At 38.8% G+C, this 27,475-nt stretch overlaps 1 protein-coding gene across 2 annotated transcripts in view; it reads left to right on the top strand.

Annotated features, from left to right (window-relative positions):
* Positions 1 to 27,475, top strand: part of COBLL1 (cordon-bleu WH2 repeat protein like 1) — a 119,139-nt gene that overhangs the window by 61,609 nt on the left and 30,055 nt on the right. The window contains exons 2-5 of one of the 2 annotated variants that reach the window (XM_070938745.1): positions 15,082 to 15,267; positions 19,027 to 19,228; positions 20,285 to 20,513; positions 22,094 to 22,132. In XM_070938745.1, coding sequence (XP_070794846.1) covers positions 15,082 to 15,267; positions 19,027 to 19,228; positions 20,285 to 20,513; positions 22,094 to 22,132 — 656 coding nt within the window. Of the gene's footprint in view, positions 1 to 15,081; positions 15,268 to 19,026; positions 19,229 to 20,284; positions 20,514 to 22,093; positions 22,133 to 27,475 lie in introns of those variants that run through there. The other variant, XM_070938658.1, reaches the window with a different exon arrangement.

Genomic DNA, 27,475 nt, shown 5'->3' on the forward strand with positions numbered 1-27,475 from the left:
CTGGCTTCGTGTTTAAGGTTGGACTCGAACTCTTAGTCTCCCAGTTTCTAGCTTGGTGCCTTAACCACTACACCAAATGGGCTAAATAATGGAAGCATTTAAATCTTGCTAATATTAAAAACACTTAACCAGCTTTTTTTTCCCAAGCTCATTGTATTTGCCAAAGAAGATGAATGGGATTCCAGCTTCTACAATCACATGAAAACTATAGGAATTTGTCTCCTGTTGGAGAATCATCTTTCTGTGATTAATATTTCTGCAATGATAATTAAATAAAAAAGACTGATAAACATAGTATATACAGAATCATCCTATTTTACTATAATTGACACATCCTGGACAATGCAGCTCCTGATTGCAAGTTGCCAATTCATTAGTAATGTCTCTTAGAGAGTGCTGTAAAAGAGAGCTGCTTGTATTCTTTTCCAAAACATGGAGCAAGAATTTAACAAAATAAATGACTATTATCTTTTGCAGTGATATCTGCAGATGTATATAATCTGCATAAAGTAATACATTTTCTTATCTGTCATGTTGTAGAAATTCCTGATTAATTTCAGCCAAACGTAGATCAGCTTCACACTTTCCAGCTAATCATGTACTGGGAGACACATAGTTTCTTCTGCAGTTTTCAGTTTAAGAGCTGGCAAAGTTCTCTTAGCTGAAATTTGCATGAGCCAAATAGTAACAAGAATAACTAAGGGTCAGAATCTGCACCATCTTCTTTCCTTGGGTTTTTGAGTATAAATTTAATAGTTAAGTTTTAAAAATCTATACAATTTTCTGTATGTTACTTACCGTATACGTGAACACTTCCACAGGTTTATCTGTCTTGGGAAAACAGTAATGGTGACTGGGTCACTCGATAAAAATTAGTTTGTAGGAACTGAAGATAAAAATAATGTAATCTTTTTATTAATCTGGGACATAGTTGGTCAGGTCTAAACATATGCTTTTCGTAAGGTAAAATGCTTTTAAAATTTCTGATTCATTATCTCCTTGTTTTGAAGTAGTTGCCTCATTCTGCAGACTTTGAATTGTATGCACCACGGTTCAAACCCTAGTGAAATTGTTTGTTTTGGCATGTATCTCTTCAGGTTATATTAATGTGAACGAGTCTGATGGCTTTTTTTTTTTTTTTCCAAACAGTAGGCAGCCAGTCAAGTCAGGGATTTGTTATTCTTGTGTTTAAAATCAATTTCCATTCGGTGAATAGTTTTATATATCTGTCTAGAGTTTTACAAGTGATCACTGTGTATTTCAGTAATGATCAAACTAGAAATTGTTTTTCTGTTCTCCTGTCCTAGACCCTATGATAGTTTCCTGACCAAGATTTTGGGGACAGCTGATCTGAATGTAAAGCTCTGGACTTCCTTAGTTTTTCCTTGAAAACGTTTCACTTCTCATCCAAGAAGGGAACTAAAGAAGCTTCTTGGATGAGAAGTGAAACATTTCCAAGGGGAAAAAAACCCAAGAAAGTCCAGAGATGCCTTTTGAAAAGCACCTTTGGGACAACCGTGACTTGGATGATTGAGAATCTCCATCAGTCATTTAGCCATGCACTTTGGAATAAACATGCTTCAGAACTGAAGACGTTTCTGGGATGAGACGCAAAACGTTTTCAAGGAAAAAAAATTAAGTTGCTTTTTGAAAAGCACCTTTGGGACTTCTCATAGGTAGTTCTGGGACTTTTAATGTTATAGCAGCATCATGGAATGAATCAGGATTCCTACGTCATTGTTAGGTTGTATAAAACACAACAAAGGCAACACAGCTGCCCTTGAAAGCTTGTTCTCTGCCTGTGTACACTGAATACGCTGAATTACTTTATTCCAGCCAAGCTATCAGTATGCAAACAACTGATAATTCATGAACATTTTCAGCGTCAGTTTGTACCATTTGATAAAAGATACGCTTCCACTATAAGTTATGCATTTCCCAGCTACTGTGAATTTAAAGCATGGGAATTGTTCTAATTTGAGCAGAGAGGCGCAACCGGGAATGTACCTCAGCAAACTTTGGAGGCAGCCCCAGAACCCTCCACCAGTTGTTGCTAAGTCATAAGCTTTAAAGTGACAGAAAGAGGACATGGTTAAGTGTTTGACCAGAGTGCAATAACACCCACTCCATTTTCATTAAATGCATGTGAATTGGATGAAATTTCATTTTTATATCGCCTCTTCCCATCCTTGTGTTTGTACATGCCTGCCTGCTGCACACCACTCAGGAGTTCAGATGTGGCCTTCAGCCCAGAAATAGCTGTATTATTACTAGAAGATCACACCCATTGCACTCATTTAGAGGGAACTCCACAATTAGATTGTGAAGAGCCATGCTTCACTCAGGCTATAAACGCCTTTAAATAGGTTTATACTGACAATACCTGTCTTGTTGCATTACTAGCTAACTTGGAAACTATATTTTGGATGCACGTGGTATTCACTACAACTTTGTACAACTTTGTGTGCTTCCTTTGTCTTGTTCTTCAAGGAGCATGGGAGAGAGAATGAAACGAAGTGGCAATCATTTCCCCATTGAAATTTATAGGCAATATATTGTAATGCAGACTTACTATACTCCCTTTGCCATCTAGTATCCTTTCCATTGAGTGACATGTAAGAAAACCCTTAATCCTAGCTCTGAATAAGACAGAAATATGCTTCATCTTTTGCAGTGAAGGTGGGAAAAATATACCGTGTATATTATGGCATTCCCCAGCTGTACTGCGTATTTCCTGGGTAGATGTTTAATCAATGATTCATTGTTTGTTTTTTGCATAGACGGGCCCACACTGTGTGTATGCCAGTTCTGTGTACTGACAGTGAATTCATTGTTTCAGGGTGGATCAACATTGAAAAATCCCTGTGTTCTTTGGGTATCATTCTAGCACTTGTGGGTTTTTTTGCCTGTAGTGTCTTATAGGGCTGTGCAGAGCTCCAGATTAAGTTTGTAGGAGGTGCTCTGGAATGTGCTAGAGTGTGAAAACAGTAGCTGTTGCCTCCTGATTAAAGCAGGTGTGTCTCCTTTCAAGATTGTGTGGCTGCCTTGAAAGGCTCCCTGCAGCACAGCCCTAGAAAGGATTATAATGCTACAACTATTAATGCTTCCATTAATATTCCGCCTTTTGTTCAGGAACTCAAAGTAGCGTGCCCATAACAATAACGCTGTAAGGTAGAATGGAGTGAAAAAGATTAATTGACCCAAAGTTTCTCAATTATGCCTCAAGTTTCTATGCCTGAGAATAATCATAATTCTGAATTTCCAACTCCTAGTCTAACTCCCTGACTGACTGACTGACTGACTGACAGACAGACAGACAGGCAGGCAGGCAGGCAGGCAGGCAGGCAGACAGACAGACAGACAGACAGACAGACAGACAGATAGATAGAATATTTCTGCAGTTCTACACATGGGGTATGTTAATTAGTAAGAGCAGTTTGCTGTCTGGGATGAAGGTTTTAAGCTCAAAAGTGTTTCACTTCTTTAATAGTTATTACGCATCACAAATTATTATCACTTCTCAGCCTTTGGGCTAAGATCATATGGGTGTGTGTGGCATCATTTTATGCTTTACTTATTGGTAAAGCTCAGGAATGTAACTATCAAGCTCAGTTCAATTGTATTGTATTAACAAACATATCCTTTAATAGGCTTTTTTAAAAACTATGCATACTGCTTTGTGCAGTGCCACTTGTCAGTGTCACAGACTTTATTTACTGTATGGGAGGTGGAGTACAATTTATATAAATGTAGCTACAGTAAAATTGCTGTCCTGCCAAAATCAGTTTCTTATCAGGATGCTAAAGGAATGTGTAAAATGGGGACTTTTCAAATTTTGTAAAATTATATTTGCTAGTTAGTATAAGCTTCCTTTAAAAAAACCTCTGACTTGCCTTTTAATTTCTGAAAGAATGAAGAATTCACTTTTCCTACACAATCCAACATTATTCCTGATATTCTCAGCAAGTCAACAGTGCAGGCCCTCATCCCACATAGCACTGTTGGTGTACATCTTTCAGATATAGTAGAAGATGCTTTGACAGATGAAAATGTCCTTAATCTAGCTCTGGTTTGGAGCTGAATAGCCTAGGGTGAATTTTCTAGAGGGAAAAAAAAACATTTTTTAGGTAGAGAATTGTTAAGGAAAACGTCACTTCTTGTCTGCAATCTTGGCTTGGGAACCTGCATGTGTTGTGAATATTGAAGAATTGTGCAATTAAACAAGATAGTAGAAGTTCAGCTCTTAGGTTGTGGAACAAGGTTGTGGAACACTTGTTTGCGTGGGCGTAAACCTGACTGAAATCAGTAAGCTTTACTTCTCATAAATGTGCCCAAGATTGTGCTTTAACTTTTTCATTTTTATCAGTTTTCCAGAGATAGTTTTTTTCAAGCTTTTCCAATTGAAGTATTCTTCTCTAAGCCTAAAGTTGGTAGACCTTTTGAATCCAACCAGTGGCAATTCCTCGAATAAGACATCTTTATATTGCACTGATTTCTCACAAATAATGAATGCTTATTTATTTGCTGTTTCTTAGAAGAGGCCTCTGTATCTCTCATAGGATAGTAATTGGGAACTACCTGATTTTACATTTTGAAAAGTGGAGGACCCGACATTAGTTGCTTATTCCCAATCCCCGGAAAGCTTTAAGAGACTCCCTGGTGATACTGATAAATAATCCCTCTTCCAAAATAATTCCTGGTTATGTATAATTTGAAAAATCGATTGAACAGTATCCAACTTGTTATGAATACAAACTATTACCACATTTATAAACCTGACAAACTCAAGTCTCTGTGACCATTTTAATGGCAAAGTCATCTACAGCTTTCCAGCTTTTTACTGTTAATTAACCGTTCTGCAACTGTCAGTTCTGTTGCAACTTTCATATCACATTTTAATTGTGTATCCATTTTTATCTTTCTGAGAAACAGCTGTAACCATATGGACATCAAAAAACTAAAAAATAAAAGTAATTTTTTCCAGTTGATTTCACTTGGATCTTCAAATATTAGTAAGTCACTAAAATTTTATCCCTGGATATTAATATATAGATGAATGTATTCTTTCATGAGATGTTGTAGCCTCCCACACCCTTGAGATTAATTGTTGAGAAGAAATACAGGTGAATCCTTGAAATGGGCCTCTTCATTGGTAATAAATGATGTGATGCAGATGAGATTCTGCAGGATATTACAGGATTCCAGTATGAGCCAAACTTACCGTATTTTTCGAAGTATAAGACGCACCTTTCCCTCCCCCCCCAAAAGAGGCTGAAAATTTGGGTGCATCTTATATTCCGAATATAGGTTTTTTGAAGCTTTTTTTCAGCCCTAACGAGGCGCTAATGAGGTACTAGCTAGCAATCTTCCCAGCTTTGCCTGCTCCCTTGACTCTCCGCTGTGCTTTTTAACAAGGCGCTAGTGAATGAAGTGATCTCCGTCAGCTGTTCTTTAGAAGCTTTTTTTCAGCCCTAACTAGGCGCTAGCTGAGTGAAGCGATCTCCCCCGTGCTTTGCCTTCTTTTCTCATTTCTGCTTCCTCTCAGCTGTGCCTTAGAAGCTGTTTTTTATCCCCAAGCAGGGGATAAAAAACCAGCAAACTAATGTGCTGAAGCTGACCAGACTATGGACGCTAGCCAGATGAATACCTGGTAGGCAGATTCCCCCCTCCCTCTATTTTCCTCCCCAAAAACTAAGCTGCCTCTTATACTCTGGTGCGTCTTATACTCCGAAAAATATGGTACATTTTCCAGTTCATGGAATATTTCCTTCTCTCCTTTTCCATGTCACTCCCGACTTATTTTGCTGTTTTTCAGGGGGTTTTCCCTTCAGATCTGCCTCCGTATCCTCTTTTGTTTGTGGATGATGCCATTATGACTACATAAGGATTGGCATTTTGCAAAACTGTTCTACTATGATTGCAAAGTGATGCTTTTCAAAAAGTGTTTTTAAAAAGTGCCAGGGGTTAAATTATCAAGATAGAGCAGCTAGAGCTTTCTTCAGCAATGAGATAACATAAGAAAGGCTCTTACATTAACTGCTGATTGACATGCTTTCCTAACAACCCTGGCTCAAAGCATAAATATCTGTAGCAGATTTGGCTATAACCTACAGCTCAAAGGATGGTTTTTGGCCTTTTAAAGTAAGAAAATGTCATTTGGACTTGGAGCTGGCTGAAAGGATTTTCGGTTTCCAAGACTGCTGCTGTCCAAAGGTCAGTTTATCAGATCTACAGAAGACTCCGAGACAGTTGTTTCAAGAGAAAGTTTTCAAGTTCCAGAAGGATACCAAAAAAAAAAAGTTTCCCAGGATTTTGGTAAACTCTGTTGTTTAAATCCAGTAGTAAATAGTTATGGGACTGACTTCTATATTGATGGAATTAATCACTTTTCCTTTCAGATGTATTAAACTCCTTGAAGGGAATACATGATTCAAATCTTTTGGATCAAATAGAAATATTTTTAGTCTAGTGGTTACAATTTAAAGATCAATGATTATTCCTAGTAGATGGAACTCCTTGGACATTTTCAAGAGAGAATTAGCACAGTCCTTTACTTGTCACTATGCAAGGCTACTGCACAATTTATGAAGCATTTATCTTTGTGCTTGCAAGATCAGGAAGTGTCACCCATAAAGTACAGATTGCTATGAATATAAGCAGTTTATTTCCAGTGATTTTGCACTCCCTTGCACTTAGGGCAAGATAACTTCTTTTCACCAATTTCTCCTTCATTCTCTCTTCTCTAACCAGCATTTTGTTTCTTTAAAAAACTTGTATGAGTTTTACAATCCTAAAAGATAATTCAAACTGAAATCAGAAGAACAATAAAAGAATAAATACAAACTGCAAAAAGAAAGAAAAAAAAAAGAGCATTTAAAGAAGCAATTCCTGAATTTCCTTGCAGACAAATACAGGCAAATTAATAGTTCCCTACCCACTATGAGGTTATATACAGGAGTGGGCTGCTGGGGGTTCGCAGGGGTTCGGGAGAACCTCTAGCTAAGATTCTGTGCAGTTTGGAGAACCCCCAAATCCCACTCCTTGCTGGCCCCACCTACCCCTACCCTCCCAGGAGCCCCCACGCAGCCCATTTTGGATGCAGGTAAGTGCAGGGATGCAGGCTTGGGGAGGGCAAAAATGCTCCCCCCTGCTGTGGTGCAGGAGGCTAGGCCATGCCCACCATGGCCACACCCATTCAGCAACCGGGCAGAGAACCCCTTGCTAAAATTTTTGAAGCCCACCCCTGGTTATATATATACCTCATCTCTTCCCATACTTAACCTGTCAATTCACAAATCCAAAAATTATTGTCATTTTGGTCCACATATCCTCAAAAACGCATAAAAAAATTTCAGAATTTTATAAAGATGTTCCATATTTTAGCCCTGACCAAGCAAGCCAACTTTATATTCTATTATATTTTCTAGCAATCTTAACCTTTAGTTCATCAAGTTGTTTTTTTAAGATTGAAGCTCCATGCAGACTGTTTTTCTCCCATCTCAAAGATTTTTTTCAAGGTTTTAGAAACCCTCTTTTGAAAATCCAAAAATAAGTTATTTTATATCTCTTCAGTTGTTATTTGTGTTTTCACCGTCATCTCTTTTTATAACCCTCAATTTCTTTATTTTCCAATATTTTTTTATAACCTAGGATTTGTATCCTCACTTCATCCTATTTCTACATAAATTCTTCTCTATTTTTGTCTATCACAGCTTTCAGTACTTTGTAATTGTAATTCTTCAAGTACTTTACTGGTATAGAAATAATTGCTCTCAGACTGGTTATAAGCTTCTCTCCCAATCTTTTGAAATGTCTCAAGTATCATACTGTGTTTTATTTGTCATTTTACTTGATTTTACTTACACTTTCACTTTTTTTTCTTCCGGCCTAGAACTTTAGTCCCTCTAGTGGCCCATTTCTGTATTTATGAAGTCTCAGCTTTCACTGATGCTTTGTTTTCCCTTTCAGACAATAATCTGTTTTCCCACATAAATATTGTTTTGTTTACTCAATTTTTCAGAAATCTTAGCTAAAGTCCTAATTTGCCATTTTTTTCTGATTCCTTAATCTGTTTAAAACTTTCTTCGATTGCATTCTTAATTTAGCTTTTTCCCATTTGTTTGATATTAAGTTTTTTTTAATTGCTATTAACTTTTCTATTTTGGGATGAAATATTACTCACTAGGTAGTTTTTCATATCTGTTGTTTGGAAGACCTCATTTAACTGTAAAATAATTGTAAATCTAAAGGTGATTAAAAAAGGAGATGGTGGAACACCAGTATCCTTAAAGGCTCTGCCGGGGTTGAGAATGGCTTCCCTTATCCCCTGGTACTCAGACCAACAGGATGACTGCTGTTCCAGTCTCCTTGAAAGGAGTAGCTGTTCAGAGCACAATTTGGTGATCTCTCATCCTCGTCTTATTCAAAAATGTTACAAAAATCTACTGCCTTGCACAAATGTAAAGTTTCAAGTACTGATAAAATTATCCTTGGTATTCCTAATAATATTGACCAAGCCTCATATCATCTGTGCCAAAATTCAAGTTTATTGATTGTGGCCATATCTCTGTGTTATCATAAGCCTAAAATGAGATTGCAAAAGTATCCTAAAGCCTTGCTGTTACTTCAACAAGTTAAAAACAAAAAGCAAACACAAAAATATTTCTTGTGGAACAGATCTCTAGCAATAGCACTTAGACTTATATACCGCTTCACAGTGCTTTTACAGCCCTCTCTAAGCAGTTTACAGAGTCAGCCTATTGCCCCCAACAATCTGGGTCCTCATTTTACCCACCTTGGAAGGATGGACGACTGAGTCAACCTTGAGCCTGGTGAGATTCAATCTGCCAAAATGTAATCAGCCAGCAGTCAGCAGAAGTATCCTGCAGTACTGCATTCTAACCACTGCACTACCGTGGCTCTAGTTTTTTTTTTAAGTAATATGTAAATGTACAAAATTCTTTGTACATGGTTTTGATCTATAAAGATCTCGATGGCTTGGTTCTTAGATGCCTGTAGGTCTACCTGCTTCAAATAAAACCTATGCATGCAGTGTGGACATCCCACATGGAAGTGAAGATCCCACCTGAGTACTTAGAGTTTGGAAAAGTACGAGCCAGTACTCGTTAGTTATGACTCCAAATGGTATCCAGTCTCTTGACATTCAGGAAGGAGATGAAAACTGAGCTGTTTTGTAGGGCTTTTACTACATAGATAGTTGTTAGAAGGGGGATGAACAACATTTCTTTCATATTGCAGATTTTTTTACTAGATTTATTACATATATGCTTATTTTAATATGTGCTGTTAACTACTGAGAGTCTTGCCAGAGTGTGATAGTATAAAAATGTAAGTAAATGAACTATATTACTGTAAATTATCTAACGAAGGTTAGAATTATTTAATGAAGATGCTTCTGGAAAATGTAGATATTCTATTCTAAAGGGTTTTTTAAACTTTGTAGGTGTAATTATTTTTATTAGATTTAATATTATTGGCAGTAAGAATCTCTACGAGCAGAAAGTAAATTTTGTTAATATAATTTTTTGGGTTAGGGATTTTTTTGTCTTCACTGTGAGTTGTATTGTGTTGGAGGGGGTGCACTGAGGGAGCTCAACCAATTTCATTGTACGTATGTTGTGCACTGACAGTAAAGATTTGAATTGAATTGAATTGAATTAAATAAAGAACTTTTTTTTTCAAAAAGTTGTTTTTTTAAAAGAATGATTTTATAAATCATGGACAAATTTCAAAATTTGCAAGACATTGAGAAACTTTATATGAGCCACGGTGGTGCAGTGGTTAGAATGCAGTACTGCAGGCTACTTCTGCTGATTATACCAGCTGCCAGCAGTTTGGCAGATTGAATCTCACCAGGCTCAAGGTTGACTCAGCCTTTTATCCTTCTTAGGTCAGTAAAATGAGGACCCAGATTGTTGAGGGCAATAGGCTGACATTGTAAACTGTTTAGAGAGGGCTGTAAAAGCACTATGAAACAGTATATAAGTCTAAGTGCTATTGCTATATCATGAGATTCTTGCTTTTCTTCTAATTCTCCTAGAAATGAAGATTTTTCCACTCCAGTTCCCCTATTTAGTCTTGAGGTCCAAATAAATACAGGTGCAGAACAGGAATTGTGCATATTCTACAAAGATTCCTGCTTCACTTGCAGAGATTAAATTACTGGGACCAGATAATTGATATTATTTAAGTGATTTAACTGGCGATACATTCGTATTACTCTTGCTATTAGTAGTGAATTCAACTCAGTTGTGGTAGTTTTAATATGTCTGACATGTTAACATTTGCAAAGAAATCTATTGAAGGCCCACCCATGACCAGGAGCAATCCATTCTTGTCATGGTTGTCTCAGCAAAAAATACATTTATAAAAGCAGTTTTCTCACAATTTGTAATAGGCCATGTCCTGTAATAAAGCTCATTAATTCCAGGAACCACTTAATTATTTTTTTCAAGAAATTATACTGTTAAGTGCTGTTACATTCCAGATTTAAATCCCCTTGAGGCATTAAAAGTCTTTGATTGTGCGGTTTTAACTCGATGTGTATATTTCCTTGTAGCATTTCCTCTACTATTGTAGGGTTCAGGGATGTTTGTACAAGTATTTACATATTTAGCATTTTTTAGAAATGTCTAATGAAAGAACAAAGAAATTGCATTTCCCCCCAAATATTAAGCCAAAGCCTTTAAAAAAACAATTTTGTAGTTTTTTCTGGCGTAGCTGATAATTACAATGTGCTACTTTTAGAAGAGAGGGAGGGAATACCATAGCAGGCCTTTATTTAAATAGCTGTCACTGCCCTTCCCTTCTGTCTAAAACCCTACCCAAGCATTCTTGAAAAGGGTTTCTACAATATTTAGGCTGGTGGATGACTATACATGGGAAACAAAATGTAGAAAGAAAACACTAAAGTTTGCAGTGCAGTTTATAAGAAACTATTCCTGAATCTGGAGCTTTTGTTCTATTTAGGGATTAACATAGGAAGCCGGAGTTATTTAAATCTACCTACAACTAAGAGCTACAGTGAGGGAAAGAGAGGGAATTGGGTGATAACCTGAACTGCACAGCTCAGAGTCAGAGGAGAAAGCTGAAGTGAAAGAGAAAGAGAAAGGAAGAAGTGATAAGAGTCCTGATAATAGCCATCTGACTAATAAGGGGGCATGTTTCCTAAAGACAACCAAAGAAGCCTTTTAGACAAGGAAAGGAGATAAAAGTGAAGTTTTTCACGTCGCTGCTTTGCACAGCTCTTTCTCCAGGTATCCACCTACTGCAGGAAGGAATGCCTCAAAGACACTTTTCAGCTGACTGTTAATTAAATCTGACTACAGTTCTAGAGAACTTCCTGAAGAGGAGGCTGAGCATGATCACAGCAATTGGTTGGGCTTCACCTACAAATTCTCTATTTAATGCTTTAGAGCAGGAGTGTCAAACTCAAGGCCTCTGGGCCGGATGCGGCCCACGGGGTGCTTAGATCTGGCCCACGGGGCCACCTGGAAACAGCAAAGGACTGGCCTGCAGTGCCTCTGCCAGCAAAAATGGAGCTTGGAAGGGCTGCGTCTGGCCCTCCCAAGCTCTGTTTTTGCTGGCAGATGGTTACAGGAGGCCGTTGCAGCTGAAACAGAACTTGGGAGCCCATTTTCACTGGCAGAGTGCGCAGGCCATTACAGGCGCCCCCAACACAAGTGACGTCAAGCTGGCCATGCCCACCCTGGCCATGCTCCCCCAGACCTCCCAAGGTCAAACACAACCCTGATGCATCCCTAAATGAAATCAAGTTTGACACCCCTGCTTTAGGGCCTGCTTCCTATGAGAAGCTAAAGCTGGAGAACTAGCTCTGAAATGCAGGGCCTTCTCCCTAATATTCTGACGAGAGAAATCCACCAGGGCCTTGGTTCCTTTGTTTTACTAGATAAATGCTTCCTTTTTCATTGGCCTTCTTCTGATGATAGGATCTTAATTTGATTGACTTTGCTGTTTGTTGTTTTTCCTTTGGCTCCTGATCCAGTATGTCCATTTTTGAGATCTCTGAATGAGAATATGTAAGTCTACAGGCAGGGTGTCAGAAAAGGCAACCCTTTTGGCAGGCAGGATGGCAAGTAGAAATATACAGTTAAACCCTGGCACACATATAAAAAAGGAAGGTAGGATTTCAATAAATGAGTGTGGCAGGGGTGGGTTCTACTTACCTTTATTACCAGTTCGCATTGTGCCCGCGCGATGCACAGATCACTTATGATGACGTCCAGGTCAGTGGGCGGAGCCTCCCGCCGGTTTTATTACCAGCTCTATAGAACCGGTCTGAACTGGGGGACCCACCACTGGACTGTGGCCACCATCTTGATTTTTTTGGGTCACCCTTCCCATGTACACCCTTGCTGAGTGTCTTACATAAACATTAAATCTTGTGATTTAAACAATCACAAGAGCAGTAAAGGCCACAAAATTGTTAGTCATGCATAACCACACATTGAGAAGGTTAGCAACTCAAGGCATTATAACCATCAGAGTAGACTAACAGGGTTAGTCCAACATATACTTCTAGATGTGTGTTTCTTAATACACAATTGAAGTCTTCTTAAAGTAAGCTGACCTGTTCACTGCCATGTGCTAGCTTCCAGAAGTATACAACACCTGTGTTGCATGTCCTTCATTGGCTGCCAGCAGGCTTCTAGATACAGTCCAAAATGTTGTTGTTTTTATGTAGTAATATTATTTCAGACTGGATCATAACATACGTTGATGGTTCTATTGGAGTTTAAATAAACGTTTACATATATTATCCTGTTTTTTCCCCATAGCTTGATCAGCAGGTTTTAAATGTGAATAAATACTTTGCTTTTGAACATCAAAGCCTCCGTTATTGGTTTCATTTGTATTGCCATTCATTACTTAAAATTTCATTTGATGAGAGTAATGGAACATGGGACCCATGTTTTAGAGGCAAAGTATCTTAATTAGGCTTAGGATAGAGTGTTGACTATAAAGCAAGGTCAGAAATGCAAATTACATTCTTAACTTTAGTAGGAAAGAGTAAAGTTACATTCTGGTATCATAATGCTATAAAATATATGGGTTGAATAGGCTTGAACATTTCTATTGAGTTTTGACTGACATACATCAAGAACAGTATTGTAGCGATGGAAATTCCACAGAAAAGAGCATTTTGCAGAAATGATTGAGAGATTCCAGTAACTATCCTGTGAGGAAAGATAATATTTGAGGATTTAAGCTTTAAGACGGAGAGAGGTGGAGCAAACAAGATAAATAGGTGTAAAATATGCATGATGTAGTTGGATGCTACCGTGTTTCTCTGAAAATAAGACCCTGTCTTATATTTTTTTTGCCACCAAAAAAGGCACCAGGTCGTTTTTGGGGGGGGTGTCATCCACTGACTCACATTACTTGCTTGTGTCTCCCCCGGTCTCCTTTTCACTGTCAGAGGCCTTCAGGAACTTATTCTGCATCCAGCAAGGCCAGCAAGGCTTTCCTGAAGGCCTCAGCAGCCAATAATAGAGCTTTGGATCGATCCGGAGCTCTGTTATTGGCTGCAGAGGCCTTCAGGAAAGCCTTGCCGGATGCAGAAAAAATGGGCCCATAAAGCAAGTATCGGGGTCTGCGAGGCATGGCTGCAACTGTCTGAAGGTAACTAGTAGGGCAGTTCCACCCCCATCCCCACCCTAGCTTAATTTTTACCCATGTACCTGGAGTGGGCAGGCTCTTAATTAGGGCTTATTTTGGAGGTAGGCCTTATATTGGGCGCACATGTAAAAATCAAGCTAGGACTTACTTTCTGGGTAGGTCCTACTTTCAGGGAAATACAATAGAACCCAGGATGAAGCAATAACATTCACTGATGGGAGAGGGAGGACAGAACAAATTGATTTCACTATGACATAGTTATATCTTAGTGTGGAATTTGCTTCTCTAAAATATAGCAATGGCTGTTTATTTGACCGTTTTATATGGGGATTAAACCAATTCTTGGGGCATAAGACTGTCAATGGCTATTAGTCACTACAAGTATTTATTGTTTATCCTAATGATATTATGTTCCTGATAACCCATTACTAGGAAACATTTGTGAGTGTGTACTAGTGCCTCACTTGTAAGTTTATAGGTGTCATATCTGCCAGTGTGGAAATAAAATGCTGGAGTAGATGGGCTTTGGATCAGATCCAATAGTGCTCTTTTTCTGTTCTTTTTTACAGACAGAGTGGCAACAATTGTCTCCTCCTTTCTTATTAGGAAGTAGGTGGTGATTGTAGAAGAATGAAGGGACTTTTTGCAGAACACCAGCCAAGAGGAAAATATAAAGCGGGATATTTTATGTTTCCAACCCCCCAATAAGCCTGTGGCATTCTACTTCTCTCTATCTACAAGGCTTACACTAAAATCGCTGTGTATTTCAGGTCTAATAGAGAGAAATCATGCTATACATTAATTTTGGCAATGGCAGGCAGAGAGAATTCCAGGAGTTGCCAAAAAAAAAAAGCATTTGTGGTACCTCAAAAAGTGGTGCAGCAATGTTTGAATGAACATATTCAAATGAAAATTAAACGTGGGTGGCAAAATGTTAATAAAGCAAGAATGCTTTATTAAGTAAACTACAACAGCAGCAAAGTACTTAAACCATTAATTATTTTCATCAGATAATTTAAAATGTATGATTGAGAGATTTAGAAATTAGAGCATTTAGTTAAATATAATGCCAGATATGGGGGTGGGGATTATGCTTGCGCTGCATAATCAAGTAAAAGTCTTTTTAGGATGTTTACTTATGATATCTGGGCACCATCTTAATTTGACCACTTTGTCTTGTTTGTTTGATAATGCATTTTGATAGAGAGCTGACTCTATGCTTTGGTAAAGTTTACTGATTATGTACTTGCTTTTCTTTCTGTGTTTAAGGAATATATAATTTCTTTTAATTTTAAAAATCCGTTGGGTATAGAGGGTCTTCTAGTATCCAACTAGTGTCTTGATTCCCGATATTGGGAAATTCAATATTTTCCATTGAATTTACTTTGTCTAATTTTTTTTCAAATTTTTGTTTTATTATAGGCGGAAAGCCAAGTCAAAAGCTCCCCTTCCTCCACCTGAAACTAAAGTTACTAATTGCTCATCATTTGATGATCTAGAACTGGCTAACTGCATGATGGACCAAAAAGAAAATGCAATTGACAGAGACATTCAGCTCTCTGTGATTCTTCCTGGAGAGGTGATCAAGACTACTAATATTAATGGCAGGTACGTTGAACAAAATTTTGAAGCTGTTTTGTGGATGAAAACTGGATTTTCAAATGTGTTTAATTTATTAAACATAATTTATTAATTTAAATGAAATATATGACTGCCCATCTCACACACAGGTTCTGAGACTTTCAGTACTAATGCCAAGGTGGAAATCTTTCACATTAAGCTTCACTCCTGACAAGCCCATGTTTTTTTGTCAGTGATATGGAAGATATTTGTGATTGTCACCTTCACAGATTCTAAAATTTTCCAGATTAGTTGGCAACCAAGGGATTTCCTAATATTCTGCCATCCAGATACTAATCAACTCCAACTCTACAGTATTTAGCTTTTAAATATCAACTTATTTGGCTAAAAAGTACCATCTTCTGTATTCAGGATGGTTATAATAGTTTAATCAGAATTTCATTGCATCAAACACCTTCAAAAGAAAATGAGCAAAATAGATTAAGAACAAACTTTATTTCCAGTTGGGCAAAATGTCTATATACTTAACTTTAGGCAGCGATGAAGGTGTTGAAATTTCTGAGGAAGGATGTTGAAATTGTTCCATTTTTGTCTCTCTTCAAAGCTTTATCTTGTGAGATATGCCAGCTTTGAACATCATTGAGCAATGGGACCAATGTTGGTTTCAGCCAGGCTTTCCATAGAAATCATTTTATTGGCATCTAATTTTCCAACCTTGTAAGATTCTTATTATCATCCAGGATTCAGGTCTTGGGACTATTGTAGGACTCTTGGGGTTTAGCATCATAAGATTGCCTTTCTCTCATAAACCCCAGTCAAGCAGCTCTACTTTCTATATAATCTCAAGATCTAGAGAGGTTCTCTTATGTGCATAAATAATCTTCATTACTGATAAAAGCTCCTTTGGTGGTTTTGGAACCAGCTCCTTTGATCCTCCTGACAAATACTGTTTCAGCCTCTATAGTACAGACTACTCCTTGGATATACCAGCGCAGAGCTTAGTTTTACACCAGTCTGCTATAGTTACATCACTATTGGGTCTTCCATACTAGTTCCTTGGGTTTGTGATTCCTTGCTTTGACTCTGTCAGATATCATCTTTCATTCCTATTAAATAGTTTCTATAGTTGAAGGATCAAAAGAATGAAGATAACCTACCATTCACATTTTTTCATGGATTCTTGATTACTCACACATCAAAGATGATGAGTTCACAGAAGAAACCAAATTATCTGACATACAATACACAGAAAACCATGTACAGTATTAGTTCTTTAAATTATTATTTGCCCTTTTCCCCATGCTCATACTGTCTCTTCACCTTTTCTTACTGGTGGCTCAATTCTTGTTTGGAACTGGGAGAATTCACTGTGACAAGAGCTAGAGAATGTTCTAGAGTGTTGTTTTGCGCAGTACAAATCTGCATGTGTTGATTGCTCAGATAACTAAAGAATTATAGGTAGCCAGTTTTTCAGTATTTAAAACTTAGATTTGTAAATTTCAAAAAATATTCCTGATCACTCAATGAATTATCTCTTTCCTGCCTTCTTAAAACTATTTTTCTAGGGAAATCCTTTAATTTGTTCACATTCTTTGCTTTTCTGTAGATCCCTGTTTAAAAAAAAGGTTACTAATGAATCCTTATTTTGTAAGTAAAATATTAAGGAATACCAGTTCTGTTTACAATTAGTTGGATGGAAAGCCAAATTAATTAGATTATTTTTTTTAAAAAAAGTAAGGCTCTTGTCATTGTGGGTGAAAGCTTTTATTAGAAGGTAGGGAATTGCTTTCACATCACCTCTTCTATTTGTTATCGGGACCAAGCCAAACACTAGTTTAAAGGTACAGATTATGGTGAAAAACCTCTGTATGGAATGTCAATATTGTATATGGAAAATTAAATCCAACTTTTTAATTTAAACTTTTTCTTTCTTTTTTTTCAAAAAATAGTTACCGACATTTCTACAAAAGTTCTTTTCTTTTCTTGCCCAGGTGTTCAAATACCTCTGTGCAACTGCATTTTGTGATATCAATGTAGGCAGCTGGCTTTTGTCAGCAAGTACCCAGCTATTGGAAATAATCACTTTGATCAAACAAACATCTGAACAGATTAAAAGGAAAAGAATGACAAATCTCTTATAAAGGTTCTGATAGAAGAGTTTAAACCACAGATGACATTAACCCCAATCCAAAATAATGCTAGTTACCTTTCTGAAAAACAAAAAGTGTAGTAATTCTAAGCATTGTTAATGTGGGTGGGGATTGCATTGCAGGAATTCCTTTATGAACGATACAATCAATTTCTTTCAAATGCTTCAAAGGTTTAGGAATGTAAGAAGCTTCATGCATGAAAAAATAATTCTTTGTTGTCAAGGCAGCCACTACTTCCACAGCAAATGGCAGTGCTGCTAGAATGATACGTACTTATATTTTCACACTAATGCTGTCACAGTGTAGTGAAATCAATCAATCTTTATTGTGATCACACAACAGCAAATAAAAGGATTAAAACAATAATAGTAAAAAATAAAAATAAAAGATAGAATAATATATTATGATTGATAGTGGATTAACAGTGGGCATTAAAGTTTGCTTAATTTTACATATAGCATAGCAGAATTTGGCCACATTCAGAAAAGCTATTTCATATTGATTTGATAACAGTTGCACATAAAAAAAACCAGTGTTTCCTAGATGTTTTATTAAGTAAGGTGTTATAAATTGAGTTCGTGAGTCCTTATTGAGCAGTGATGGCTAACCTTTTCCGGACCGAGTGCCCAAAGCACAAAAATGCAATGTGTGCACTGCCTCTCGCATGCGCTTGCTCCGTGCATGTGCACGCCCCCCCCGCATGTGCCACGCCCCCCCCCGCATGCACGGCAGAGACCCAAAGACCAGCTGGCTGGCGGGAGGTGTGTGCGCATGCGCAGAAGAGCTGAACTGGGGCAACGGCTCGTGTGCCCACAGAGCGCTGTGTGCCATCTCTGGCACACATGCCATAGGTTCGCCATCACGGTTATAGAGGGTGTGAGCTACACTTTCAATGACCCCTTGTCCACAGGGACACAATCTCAGGTCATATGGTATTTTTTTGTATTGGCCCTCCAAAACTACCATGGGAAGTTCATTGCGGTGTCCTTAAGGGTTAATGCCCTTTGGATTTTTGGAATGGTTATTTGATATATATATCTTGCTGCTTTAAAGGGGAGAGTTTGACTGCTTAAATAAACATTCTTGGGAAGAGCAGTCCAATCTTATTGGATTTCCAGATTTTTAATGCATTGTTTAAGTGCGCTAAGGGCACACTCTTACCCCTTCATTAGAAGCACTTCCCTGGAGAAACCAAGATACTGGAGTTTTTGTGAGATGGTCCTGAACCATACTGATTTGAAATTGTGTTCTATAAGAGGAGAACTCAAACCTGTAGGGGAAAAGAGTAGTTTTAATCAATCTGCAAAAATGTAAATCCATGCTCCTGTTTCAATTTGGCTAGTCCTGCCTCCCTACTGAATTTATGAAACAGTGCACTACCTCAAATATGCTCTTAGGAATTTGGATTGCCGTACCCAGAGGAGTAAAAGAGGAATAAGATCCTAGCTGAGCCCCAAAGAATAATTATGTGGGGTACTTAGCTGAATATAACTTCAGTGCTGCAGGAATATACTGTGCTCCTGGAAAAATAAAAATATTGAATTGCTATCTATATTCTGATCTATAAACTTGCCTGAGATAAAAGATGTAGTGTATTGAATATTTCCATATAATATTCAGTCATTTTTTATTTTAGCAAACCAATGATGGACTTATTGGTATACCTTTGTGCACAATATCATTTAAATCCTGCAAGCCACACTATTGATCTGATGTCACCTGAGAAGAAACCAATCAAATTCAAACCTAATACACCTATTGGGATGCTTGAAGTTGACCAAGTGATTTTAAAGCCAAAACAAATGGATAAGAAAAAGCCTATTCCTATCATCCCAGAGGTGAGAGAGTCAGTAAAGTCTTACTATTATCATTCCTCTGCTTCACATATTTTTCATGTATTTAAGTGAATTTTTTTTCTAAAGACTGTGGAGGTAGCTTCAAAATTGTTCATTAAATTGTCTCTGAATTATAATTATCATGGGTTTTGCTTTGAGATACACACACACACACACACACACACACGTATGTATATATATATAACTTAGAAAGCAGTAATATCCTGCTTTAGGCCATATGTCAACTAAAGATACCAAGGTACTTGTGATATTGCATAGTCAGCATTTGTGGTTCCACAAAATTATTATTATTATTTAATTCAGGTGAACTAAAATTTCATGACATTTGAAATAAGAGTGCTTTAATCTTGTGAGATGTTGTATCCTTGTGCAAATTTTTGAGATGCAGTTGTAAAATATTACAAGAATAACAGGAATATTTTAATATGAAATTAAAAAAAATACTTTGACCACTAATGTATTGCTTATTTGTAAAGTTTATACTTCTCAAGCATATAATCAAGACACCTAACAAAATTAAAAATCATGTCATTTGACACGATTGCTGATCCGTATTTTAGATTCACCTATTCAGGCTGCAGTTATTTGATTTGGATCCGTCTTACCTAGAGAAGATGGATGCTGCTTCTGTTTGTTTGCAACTTCTCCATAATACCTTAAAAATTGATCCTGGCAGGCCTTTCCTTTTAATAAGAGCAAATTGCTCTTGATGTTGTACTTACAACTGTTTCCCCTTTTCCTGAGAGGAAAGAATACTAATAGCTAAAAATAACCCTGCTCCAATTCATTCCACAACGTATCAGTTTTAGGATAGTGTGGGTGAATGAGGGAGGCCTAGCTTTGTATCTTATAGGGAACTGTGAAGTATAATTGAATTTTCTTATATTCTTAGAAGAGTTGAAGAAATATGGGAATGAATTATTACTCTATTATATTTTTCTTATGTTATGTATTGCAAACATGTTTTGTATTAATGGACTCTGTAGAGCTATAGTGCACGGTATGTTGAACTCTTTTTAAATAATTACATTGTTTTAGCAAACTGTGAGAGTTGTGGTGAATTACAAGAAGACACAGAAGACAGTTGTCCGAGTTAGTCCTCATGCACCACTTCAAGAAATTGTGCATCTTATCAGCAGCAAATGTGATTTTGATCCTTTACACACTGTTTTGCTAAAGACCTATCAATCTCAAGAGACTCTTGACCTGACAAAATCCCTTAATGACCTTGGACTCAGAGAATTATATGCAATGGATGTCAGCAGAGGTAAGACTTATGGGTTGTCTGTCTTCAGAGTTGTTTGCTGAAAGAAATGCTGTAAATCTATTACACTTTTTTGGAATATAATTCTATTTCTGCATTCCCATTATTGATTTAAAATAAAAGACAATGCATAGTTGTTTTTTTAAAAAAATAGTATAAATAGTATATTAAGTTCATTTTCAATTTATATTGCTAGATTATCTTCATAATATGTTAGATAAAGTAACTTTCAAATATTTCATAGATCATATTTGCTAATTCTGGAATCCAAATCAGACAATTTTTCTATTATCACTTTTTACTATCTCTTATGTTCAAAGTTCATTCTGCTTCCCACTTTTCAGCTTTTGGGTACAATCCTGTCCCTGACTGATTGATGACCATAAAAGGCATGAGAAACCAGTGCAAATGGTGTCAGATAAGCCATAAAGTGGAACTATCTGAACATAGTGTAATGGTTATATCAGGGTTCCAAGTAATAGATGCATCGCAAGCAAAAACTCCGAGGCAGATAGATTCCACAAAGAATAGCTTTATTGGAAATATCAAATTGGCACATATTTGGTGAAAACCAACCCTGAAGGGCCCCCTGCTTTTCACCTAATTAAAAGTAAAAAAATTTCCCTCAACCCCAAACAATCAGTCACATGGCCCAATCAAAGCAGCGTCCACTGGTCTGGTGACATCATTCCTTCTTCCTCCAGCCAGGTGTGAGAACATCCTTGGTTCCCAAGAGAAAGTATTTTATTTTGACTACACAACCCCAGCTATCTCTAATCCCCCCTCGCTATCCCTCGCTCCAGTGTGTAACACTGAACCTCCAAAATGGCTTCAGCCAGGTCAGCTTCAGGGTTGACAGGTTATAGTATTGGAATAGGACTTAGGAGAAAGTGAATGATTTTAGGCCAGACATACTATATCAGCCCAGTCTATTCCTCTTGGTTGTTTTTAAGGCATATATTGGAGGAAAGTTGGTGTGTGAGACTCTTAAGAAAATACTCTTTTTTTTACAAAGGCTTCCATGAGTGGTTTAAGCAATACTTTATTCATTTATTTCTATCCTGTTTTTATTTTTACAAATTTCTCAAGGTGGTGAACATTTTCAACAGACCTTCTTCCTCCTGTTTTCCCCACAGCAGCAACCCTGTGAGGTGGATTGGGCTGAGAGAGAGTGACTGGCTCAAAGTCACCCAGTCAGCTTTCATATATACACTTCTGGGACATTTTATAGTGCACCAGTTGTATTGTCCACTAATTTACAATATGGCCTTTCTTTCTAGATGGGATCAAATCAGTATGAATTTCAATTTAATTTGCTACCGGTTTGCTCGTGTGTGTGCGTGCATTCACACACACACACGCCGCTTCTGCGCATGCGCAGAAGCATCTGGGTGGGCGGGCAGAGCCTCTCGCCACCGCCGCTACCAGTTCACCCAATCCGGGGCGAACCAGTAGCAACCCACCACTGGATCAAATATATATATATATTTACATCTTGTCTGTGTAGCCTTCAGATGTTCTGTTGAAACTTTGTAAAGAAGCATTTTAAATACAATTAAATTTGCATTTCTTTTTGTTTCTAGCCACTCCAACTACTGAATATACTTTGTCTTCATTACAAGGTGAGTCATCTTGAACTTAGAGATATAAACAATAAAACTTTGAGATTCACAACTATTCTTGTTCAATGATGTTAGAATCCACAACACTAATTATCATTTATCTAAATAGGATAACACTGATATAGGATTACTCTTCAATGATCCGATAACTGTTGAACAACAATAGAGTAATTGTGCCCACTTCTTCCTTTAGAATTACGTGGGAAGTGGCATAAGGACTGGAGGAGAAAGAAAAAAATGCATGACTTTCCACTCTTAGTAAATATCTCTTTTTGTAGAAACTTAATTTTGACCAGTCTCATCCAAATTAATAAATGTGAAAAAGTATAATAAATAGTATGTATTTGTATAAAATCAATGCTCATCATAATGATTAAAAATGAAAGAGAGAAAGGGGAAACGGGTATCTAGAAAATCTATTATTTACTACTCTGAAGATTATGATTTGTTTTTTCAAAAATCTCCTTTGTGGGAAAAACAAATCCTAATTCAAATGTTGACAAATGGTACGTATTGGTACTGTATTCCGTTGTTGCAAATGGAGCATGATGCCTGATGCTTTGATCTCATCCAAATTCTAGGAATATAGCAAAATAAAAATAAACCTCAAATAGTATTGATGAAAGGAATTGGATCTATAAACTTGGAATAAAATTGTTAGTTAGTAGATCCGAAATCTGTATATATTTTCTAAACTAATATAATATTATGTTCTTTAATTTCTTTGAGTACAAAGGTCAATATCTTACTAGACTTCTTTGCCTTTCCCCAATATGATTCCCTGACAGTTAATTTTATTTTCAATCCCCATCTTCCACCCCTCCCCCACTTCCCCACTTTTTCCCATTTTATGCATCACTAAAACCTAAGTAGGACTTCGACGGATGTGACATAATATTTTTACTTTTTAAAATATTAATAATAGTGGAGTCTCCTTTGTATCATGTAATATTAAAAGGTTAGGGTTCCAGCTAAGGATAATCAAGTGTTGGAAGTTTTAAAGAGATGGGAAGAGCCTCGGTGGTGCAGCGGACTAAGTGCTGTTAAGTTTATTTATTTATTTATTTATTTATTGCGATTTATATGCCGCCTTTCTCCCTAGGGACTCAAGGCGGCTTACAAAATGACAACTTCAATACAAATCACAATACAATACCAAATTAAAATCAGTAACCCAATTAAAAACGATTTAAAATTATACCAGTGTACCCCCAAACGGATCAGTTTAATTGGCGGAAGAGCCACGTCTTCAGCTCGCGACGGAAGGAAAGAAGGTCGGGGGCTGTCCTGAGCTCAGTGGGCAATCCATTCCAGAGGGTCGGGGCTCCCACAGAGAACGCCCTCCCCCTGGGGGTCGTCAGCCGACATTGTTTGGCCGACGGCACCCTGAGGAGGCCGACTCTGTGAGAGCGCACAGGACGATGGGAGAACGGCTGGAGATGGTCCTGCAAGTACCCCGGGCCTAAGCCATGAAGGGCTTTATAGGTGAGCACCAGCACCTTGAAACGTATCCGGAGTGCCACCGGTAGCCAGTGCAGCTCACGCAGGAGAGGTGTTACACGGGAGTATCTAGACGCCCCCGTAACTACCCGCGCGGCTGCATTTTGGACTAGCTGAAGCCTCCGGACACATCCCAAGGGCAGCCCCATGTAGAGGGTGTTACAGTAGTCCAACCTAGAGGTAACAATGGCGTGAGTGACCGTGGCGAGGGCATCCCGGTCTAGGAACGGGCGCAACTGGCGCACAAGACGGACCTGTGCGAAGGCCCCCCTGGTTACGGCCGTCAGATGGTCATCTAAAGACAGCCGAGAATCCAGGAGGACACCCAAGTTGCGGACCCTGTCGGAGGGAGCAAGGATTTCACCTCCGATCATTAAGGATGGAACCTCCAGATCCCGGGATGCCGGCATCCACAGCCACTCAGTCTTGGAAGGGTTGAGTCTAAGCCTGTTCCTCCCCATCCAAACCCGCACCGCTTCCAGGCAGTGGGACATCACGGAAAGGGCATCCCTAGGGTGGTCAGGGGTGGAGATGTAAAGCTGGGTATCATCAGCATATTGATGATACCTCACCCCAAAACCACGAATGATCTCACCCAGTTTCATATAGATATTAAAGAGCAGAGGGGAGAGAACCGATCCCTGAGGCACCCCAAAAGTGAGAGGCCTCTGGGAGGATCCCTGACCCCCCGTCCAAACAGACTGCAGACGGCCCGAGAGATAGGAGGAGAACCACTGTAAAACAGTGCCTCCTAACCCTATCCCCCTGAGCCGCTGCAGCAGGATACCATGGTCGATGGTATCGAATGCCGCTGAGAGGTCAAGAAGGACCAGGATGGAGGAGCAACCCCCATCCCTGGCCCGCCAGAGATCATTTACTAGGGCGACCAATGCCGTTTCCGTGCTGTGGCCACGCCTGAAACCAGATTGGTAAGGATCCAGGTAGTCAGTTTCCTCCAGGAATTGAGGGAATTGCTGTGCCACCAAGGACTCAACAACCTTCGCTAAAAAGCGAAGGTTGGAGACTGGACGGTAGTTGTTAAGTACGTCAGGATCTAGGTTAGGCTTCTTAAGGAGGGGTCGAACCACCGCCTCTTTAAGCGCAGCGGGAAAGACCCCTTCCTTTAGTGAAGCGTTGACAATAGCCTGGATCCAGTCTCCAGTCACCTCCCTGGCTGCCAAAACAAGCCAGGAGGGACAAGGGTCCAGTAAACATGTGGAAGACCCCAACCTACCCATAATCCTGTCCACGTCATCCAATGAAACAGGCTCAAACTCAACCCAGATGTCTCCACCGAGACTAGGCCCTGTCACCTCAACGGACTCTGTCCAGTCGGAGTCCAACCTGGTCCGAATCTGAGTGATTTTATCTTGCAGAAACTGTGCAAAATCCTCAGCACGGCCCTGTAAGGGGTCCTCCCTCGCTCCCTGATTAAGGAGGGAGCGGGTCACTCTAAACAGGGCTGCTGGGCGATTTTCTGCAGATGCAATGAGAGTGGCGAAATAGTTACGTTTCGCCACTTCCATCGCCACAAGATAAGACCTAATATGGGTTCTTAGTTGTGTTCGGTCGGACTCGGATCGGGAGGATCTCCAACCACCCTCCAGGCGTCTTTTCCGATGCTTCATTTCCCTGAGCTCCACGGTAAACCAAGGAGCCGCCCGGGATCTGCGTCGGATCAGAGGCCGCAAAGGCGCGATTCGATCCAAGGCCCCCACCGCAGCCTGTTCCCAGGCCGCGACAAGGGACTCAGATGAATCGTGGGCTAAGGAGGCGGGAAATGACCCAAGCTCCATCAGGAAACTTTCGGGTTCCATCAGGCGCCTGGGGCGGAACCATTTTACTGGTTCCACACCCCTGCGACGGGGGGTGGCGGAGGAAAAGTCGAGTCTAAGGAGGGAATGATCGGTCCATGACAGAGGGTCAATAGATAGAGTCCCCTCCCCACGATCATTTATCCACTGTCCAGAGAGAAAAATAAGGTCGAGTGTGTGTCCTCCAATATGAGTTGGGCCCTGTACAATCTGAGTCAGGTCCATGGCCATCATGGAGGTCATGAACTCCCGCACCAACTCAGATGACTCACCGGCCGATGGCAGATTGAAATCTCCCACAACCAAAAGGTTGGGGAGTTCCACCGTCAATTCGGCTAAGACATCTAGTAGTGTGGGCAGGGCCGAGGCCACGCAGCTGGGGGAGAGGTACATGATCAACAGCCCAGACTGAACTCCAGGGTCCCATCTCAAAAGGAGGGATTCACACCCGCCAACCTGAGGAACAGTGACCTCCCTAGGCCTAAGACTTTCCTTAATAACTACCGCCACTCCTCCGCCCCTCCCCTGGAGTCATGGCTGGTGTAGTATCCGGAAACCTGGGGGACACAAATCCACAAGAGGGACACCGCCCTCCGGCCCCAGCCAGGTCTCAGTGATACAAGCCAGTGCTAGCACTTAGCTGCCAGCTGCCAGCAATTGGTGCGAGTTCAAATCTCACCAGGCTCAAGGTTGACTCAGCCTTCCATCCTTTCTAGGTAGGTAAATTGAGGACCTGGATTGTGGGGGCAATAAACCAGCTTTGTATAGAACAACACCGCTTAGGGGGGGCCGAAAGCCCTAATAAGCAGGTATATACATAAAAGTATACAGGCTATTGCTATAATGCATTGTAAGCCGCCCTGAGTCTATGGAGAAGGGCAGCATATAAATTAGACTAATAAATAAATAATAAATAACTGGAATTGCTTGCTTTTTGAGGAGACTCATATTTTTACCCAGAAATAATCTAGCTTTTACAGGAAGATTGGGTAAATTCATGTAGGTAATAACTCTAAACGTGAAGGAAGTATTGCCATTTTAATTGGTCGATTTTCTGAAATGTTTGTTGAAGGAGGATTTTTTGATGGAGAAGATTATTTTCTAAATATGACCAATTGATTAATCAATGTTTATCCTGAATTTATGTGGCTTGACCACAGATTCTCCAGAACAAATGCATAGCTGTTTTCAAGATCTGTATAATAAGCTTCTAGATCAGTGATTTGAATCAAACTCCAGACCCCTTTTAGATGGCAGCAATACCCAAATTATATTCTTGCATTCATAACATTTTTCACAATTATGTATGGTTTTAATTTAGTAGCTTTTTGACATTCTGTTCATATTTCCAAACTATCATATGCTTTCTTTATATATAGAAATGAATGTATATATATGAATATAAAGAAAGAAAGAAAGAAAGAAAGAAAGAAAGAAAGAAAGAAAGAAAGAAAGAAAGATAGATAGATAGATAGATAGATAGATAGATAGATAGATAATATATAATATATAATTATAATTAGTGTGTATTGCTTTAATTTGGGGGCTAAGACTCTGGCCTTTTTATTTTCTTAGTTTTGTGGTGATATATATCTATACAGTATAAAAATATACTGTATATAGCACATAGAAATTCAGATACATTTATTTGGGGCCAGGGAAATGAGATCTTTAGGATTGCTTTCAGTTGCTCTTGATAATCCTACCATGACAAAATGGGGATGCTAGATACTATAGACTTTTCTATTTTCTTTCTTTGTTGGGATGGCTTTTATTCAGCTTCCTTTAGAGTGAATGCAGAATGCCTGTTTGTCAACTTTGGACAATCATATCTATCTAGCACCATTTGCAATGCGAAGTAATTTTTCTGTGCTAAATCATTTATTCATTACCATAACCTCTTGGTTGCAAAGAACCTGAACTGACTTATTCCATTTTTTAAAATTGTTCCTATTGTAAAAAAAAAATCCCACTAATAAAAATATATCTAGCATCCAGCCTTTAGAAGCTGATTAGCTTTTAGAAGGTC

This window comes from Pituophis catenifer, unplaced genomic scaffold (genome assembly GCF_029215685.1).
Source record: "Pituophis catenifer annectens isolate HBS135680 unplaced genomic scaffold, rPitCat1.0.hap2 SCAF_1, whole genome shotgun sequence".
NCBI lineage: Eukaryota > Metazoa > Chordata > Lepidosauria > Squamata > Colubridae > Pituophis > Pituophis catenifer.